We start from the raw sequence: 5,473 nt of genomic DNA on the forward strand, positions 1-5,473 counted from the left end.
TTTTTCTCAGGAAATCTGGAATTAATCAGTTAATGTTTTCTTTCAGAGTACACCTGTGTGCTTGATCGATCTATTAATTGCAGCTAACACTGATTAGTTTCCCCTAAAATTAGGTGGGGCCCAGATGCCATTCTCGTTGGTGACGTAGGATGTGCACGCTAGAGGCACCAAGCACAGCCCTCTACTGCGAAGATCAACCTTTGCTTCCTCCTTCTGATCTCCGGTGTCTGACGGCCCCTGTCGACAGAAACCAACATGAATGCGTAAGCATCATCAGGCAAGTAGTATTTCTTAGATTGAACATCAGGCAAATATAACAGTTTAAGTCTACCCATTGCTTATTAACAGGTTTTAATTTTTTTTCCAAATGGATTTAATAAAGTTCATAAAGTATAAATAGTCATGTACCCGCTGTTGTGTTGTCCTGGCTTTCTTATGTTTGGCTGATCTCATGTACGGCCCGCTTAAAGTCTGCATGAAGTAAATGAGCGATGATGGTCAGGATGCAGTGCTATATGGCACATAGAAGCATTAATTAGTTTGACCTGACTAAGAATTAATTGAATTACCTCGACCTGGTCTTGAAGAAACTTGATGTACCCAATGGCCTCCATCAGCACTGATGCTGTGTCAGTCTGCACACAGCCAGGAAGATATACATGTGAGGGATTCTCCTTTTAATGAAGATTTTACTGTTTTTTTTTTGCAAGATATCAACTACATGTAGAAGCATCTAAGAGGTAAATTATGCGTCGAAATATTATTTATTTGCTAAATTTATCTTTTGCCAACTGTACTCTGTACCCCAAAGAGTAAATTCAGCACAAGAGGGTCTGTGCATACATATATAGGACATGTTGACCTGAAATATCGTTTAAGTCTGAAAACATTGTTCTTTGGGGTTTGGGCTATGCAGGTTCATATGCTTGGTAGTAGCATTGTCATTATTGACAAATTTAGGTACGAAAAGGACTAAACCATGCTGGTCATGTACTTTTGTGAATGTGCAATTACCATAAGGCCGTGTATTGTCATTGTGATAATATATTTCATTTACCCAACTAGTTTTTGTCTACTTTCTTGTTGATTAATTAACCAGTTTTTTTTCTCTATTCTTGTGACCATGAATTTTCCAATTATAAATTAAGTCCAGTACAACACAATTCTCACAGTCTGAACTCTGAACCAAATTACATGTTAAATTTTTGGGGGTAAATGGTAATTAGTTAAGCTAGCTAGCAGTAGCAGTACGTACCTTGCCGAAGGGTGAGACCAGCTGTTGAAGAGCAGCAATCCTATCCCCTAGCTTCTCTTTCCTTACCTAATAAAAAGGACAACACATGCATGCAGGTACTCACTCATTAATTAACAAGCGATATGCAGATAAAGATAAAGTGAAAAACACATGCTCAGTAACACATGAGCAGTAGTGAATTAGTGATCAGTGCAAAACACACACACTACCCAACATAACACAGCACAACACACACATACACACACATGAGGAGAATAGACTTGACAAGACAAAACAAGACATTCTCTTGGGAGTAGAGTAGATAGAGAAATGCAATGCATGTGTAGATAGAGAAAATGTTGGAGATGTAGTCAGGAGTAGTACATACCTTGAAAGAAGGGAGGATATTGTTGTTGGTGGCGGGGCGCGAGTGGAGCAGCCGAGGCTTCTTCTTCGACGATACTGCTACCACTTGCAATTGCTGCTCGTCGTGCAGGCCTCCCCCTCCTGATGATCTCCCCGCGGCTGGTTGCAGCGCACTTCCGTTTCCGCTCACTAAAGCAGCAGGCACACCCATCTGCACACGTCGTACCAAATTATGTATCCAGACAGTAAGCACACAATTGGGTAGTCTTGTACACACATTTTTGCATGTTTTCAAGATAGAAATGCAAATGAATGGATACTGGCTAGTAGTACATTGTAATTTGTAATAATTGTGTTGATCGCAGAACTGGGTCGATCTGGGCGACATGCATGCAATTGCTCAGCAGTAGTGAGTTGCAGCCTTGCAGTCGTTCATCACTAACTAATTAGTAAGCACCAATTAAAATGGATGGATGTGGAACTGCAAGAGGGTCATATGCTATAGTAGTACTTTTGGGCGGGCGAGAGAAAAGATGACCCATCCATGCCATCGATCCATCCATCCATCCTAAAGCTGCTTGCTTGCTTGCTGCATCACACGCAGACCAGACCAAAAGGCTGCATGCATATGTACTGTACCATCTAGCTACCTCTTGCAAATGGGTCAGCAAAATTAAGCTTTTCCCTTTCAGCTAAGCTAGGCTATAGATCGGCCATGAGTTTGCAGTAAATGGTCAAAAGGCCTTTTTTCCTTTCAGCCACCTAGCAGCTTAGATCCCTGGTTAGTATTAATTTCTGTACTTATACAACTGTTGTGCCAGCAAATTCACAATTCAGTCCTACTGCCCTACAGTTCTCTACCTCGTTAATTGTACATTTTCCATCATATCTCGCAATTAATTCCCCATCTCCTTAATTAGATCGAGGAGGACGGTACAGTAGTAGCACTGACCTTGTTGTAGGTGTGGAGAATGGAGGATGGGCCTTGAAGACGATGAACAGGAGGAGGAGGGCCATATGCCACATGATGCCCTCCCATCCCCAGCAATGGCGCCGTCCCACCGCCATTATGGAGCAGCACCGTCGAAGAAGCTTGGCTGCAGCTCAGCAGGCTCTTGCAGAATTTAGCCGAAGCTAGCATCTCGAGTGTCGCCTCCGCCCGGCCGCCAAAAGGCCCCGCCGCGACTGGGCACGGAATCTTCTGCAGCCGCGAGATGTTGACGCTCGGGAGCACGTCGACGGCCATGTCGTCGTCGTAAGCGATGCTCGACGACGATGACGGTCTTGGGAGCACAAGGGGCCCCGGTAGCTCGGCGTCCTCTTTGACCGCATCTTGCGCTGTCTCGTTTGAGTCTCCATCGGCGGTGCCACAGCTGCTACTCCATTGGAACCCTAGCTCTTGCATCATCAGCAGTGAGCTCAGCTGATGATGAGGGTTTGTTGTCAATGGAGCAGCAAGCAACTGGCTGTGAGTGCTATGATGCTGGTGGCCTTGTGCTGACAAGAGTGCCTCAAGCTCGTCTGAACTCAACTGCTCACTGCAAAGAGTTCAATTATATATATATATGTAGATAGATGTGGTCTGCTTAATGATTCATCCAACATAATAAATAAATTACTAACATGAGATTGACGATGACAAGAGGAAACATACACACAGCACCTCTTGTGGGAAACCAACAAAATAGTAAGATCTACTAGTTGCTTGGCACGCACATTAAATTTGTTTCTTCCCTTCTTTTATTCTCTCTCTGAGCTTGTCATTTTGCTGTGCCACAATTCCCAATGCACGGGACAACCAGAACCAGGTGCTACTCTAGCAAACAAGCAACCCAGAAGAAAACTCCAAATCCTAGGAATCATTCATATATGCATCTGAGAGAGGGATACAAACTCAAACACCATGACTGTGAGCACACCTTCTTCGCTTAATTTTCTACTTTCAACTATTAGGAAGATTCTATCCTCTCTTTCAACATTTTCTCAACAAGAAAAAAAAGGTGAAGATGAAAACTGCTGAACACATGAGCAAAATTGAAGGTGCTTACAGCATTAGTGGTTGGCTCCATTGGTGGTGGTTGCCTCCGACAGCATGATGAAGAGCTGGAGCGAGCGGCGGCGGCAGGGAAGAAGAAGGCCATGGGAGGTCATCTTGCAAGAGCTGGTGATCCGCGCTGAGGTCGGAGGAGGAAGACGAGGAGGCCATCATGGTGCTACACTACACTAGCTATACTAATTAAAAGTTAGGAGATCTTGATGTGCTACTTCCAAGATGGGAAGGAAAGCTTAGAAAATGCCAGTCAAGCTAGCTCTCTCTAAGCTTTCTCAAGAACACACCCTCCAATGGGAAACTATAATGCTGCTACTGTTGAGTTTGAAAATGGAGATGCCCATGAACCTTTCTCTTTCTCATAAGGCTTTCACCCTTTTATCTTGGGTAACTTTTTCTCTCTCTTACCCCTTTCAAGGCATCAGCCAAGAAAGGTGACTCTCTCTCCTCTCTCCTCTCTCCCCTCTCTCTCTCTTGCACATACACTCTCTCCCCTCTGCCAATTACAGGTGAATCATTATAACATTTTCTGCTAGGATCATAGGATCTCTGCCTTTAGATCCCGGAGCATAGGCTCCAACACAAAGAGACAGTCTTTCTCTCCCGCCCTGGGGATGTATTATTACCCATAAGCTGTACGTGTCAGCCTCTAGTACAGACATGGTACAACATTGTTCTCCAGAAAAGAAAACGGGTCAAGCAAACTGCCAAGGTATGTCAATTATCTGTCTTGGAACATCTATATAGCTTGTATTTGTCCATATATATGCATGAATGACAGGCTGATGCGCGTACATGTCAAATCATGTTGCAACTGGGGTGGAAGTAGAAAAGGTCCATAATTGAAAACCAACCATATATGTGAGTGATGACAGTAGGTTATAATTAACATAGCTAATTAGTACTCCAACTGTGGTGGAGTAGCTATACATATGTCCTAAACAGCACAAACTAAAGTACTTGAAATTGCCTGGCAGAACAGAACTAGCTAGAAGTTATGTAGTTAAACTGTTAAAGGTCCTCGCGGCCGGCATACAAGGCCCCACAGTATTTGAGCCTAACTTTGATCACCGATATAAAAAAGAATATACGAGTTACGTTCAGCAAAAGGTTTATTTTTAAAAACATCTTTCAAATGCAAATCCAATGATGTAACTTTTCTGCTACTCCCTCCAGTCCTTTTTACTGTGTATATAAGATTTTTTTGAAGTCAAACTTCCTAAAGTTTGACCATATTTATATGAAAAAATATCAACATCTACAACAATAAAGTTATACAAATGAAAATTAAATTCATGGTGCATCTAATAATATTGACTACGTATTGTGAAAACTGGTTACCAAAATTAGACTTAATACTACAATGGCACCTTATTGTATACTGATCCGCATGGAGTATTTTTTTTAGAACTGTATATACAACCAGTGTAAAGCTGGGGAGTGAATCTTTTCTTGAATATATTTGCGGCACGCCAACTTTACTTCTTTTCAGTGAATTAAGGGACCAGGAGGGGTAGATCCCTTTCTTCAGGAAGAAAGAAAGATACTTTGGGGCGGCCTCGGTAATTGTGGTGCATGATTCCATGGCAGCAAAGGGGTGCAAAAAAGTTGGTGTCTGCTGGGGGCTTTGTCCAGTAGCTAGTACACCTTCTCTTTCCTCCAAGAACAAAATTGGAGAATGCCCAACTTGACGCAGAACCGCCTGTCCTCGAACCCCAGAAAATGGAGAAGAAAAATAGGAGAGGACCGCAGGTCCATCAGATGATGAGAGGGCTAGCCCCACGGCCATTCATGTCATGTCAGATGAGAAGCTAAAGGGAGAT

General features: G+C 43.0%; 1 protein-coding gene across 1 annotated transcript; it reads right to left on the reverse strand.

Annotated features, from left to right (window-relative positions):
• LOC123068665 (uncharacterized) lies at nt 1-4,125 on the reverse strand. Its single transcript, XM_044491275.1, has 7 exons — nt 3,649-4,125; nt 2,553-3,138; nt 1,623-1,811; nt 1,256-1,321; nt 570-635; nt 409-471; nt 1-237 (listed from the first exon to the last, which is right to left on the reverse strand). Exons 1-7 carry the CDS (start codon nt 3,807-3,809, stop codon nt 94-96), a joined length of 1,275 nt encoding a protein of 424 aa, XP_044347210.1. The 5' UTR covers nt 3,810-4,125; the 3' UTR covers nt 1-93.
• Between the last annotated feature and the right edge of the window lie 1,348 nt (nt 4,126-5,473).

The sequence above is a fragment of the Triticum aestivum genome, chromosome 3B (assembly GCF_018294505.1).
Source record: "Triticum aestivum cultivar Chinese Spring chromosome 3B, IWGSC CS RefSeq v2.1, whole genome shotgun sequence".
Lineage (NCBI taxonomy): Eukaryota > Viridiplantae > Streptophyta > Magnoliopsida > Poales > Poaceae > Triticum > Triticum aestivum.

What these genes read in the sequence shown, in the direction of transcription:
- LOC123068665 (XM_044491275.1), bottom strand. Translation starts at nt 3,809, where the DNA reads ATGATGGCCTCCTCGTCTTCCTCCTCCGACCTCAGCGCGGATCACCAG. An exon ending in ATATCCTCCCTTCTTTCAAG is followed by an intron (nt 1,322 to 1,622) that starts GTATGTACTACT and finishes CCTTTTTATTAG; the next exon opens with GTAAGGAAAGAGAAGCTAGG. An exon ending in TTCTTCAAGACCAGGTCGAG is followed by an intron (nt 472 to 569) that starts GTAATTCAATTA and finishes TACTTCATGCAG; the next exon opens with ACTTTAAGCGGGCCGTACAT.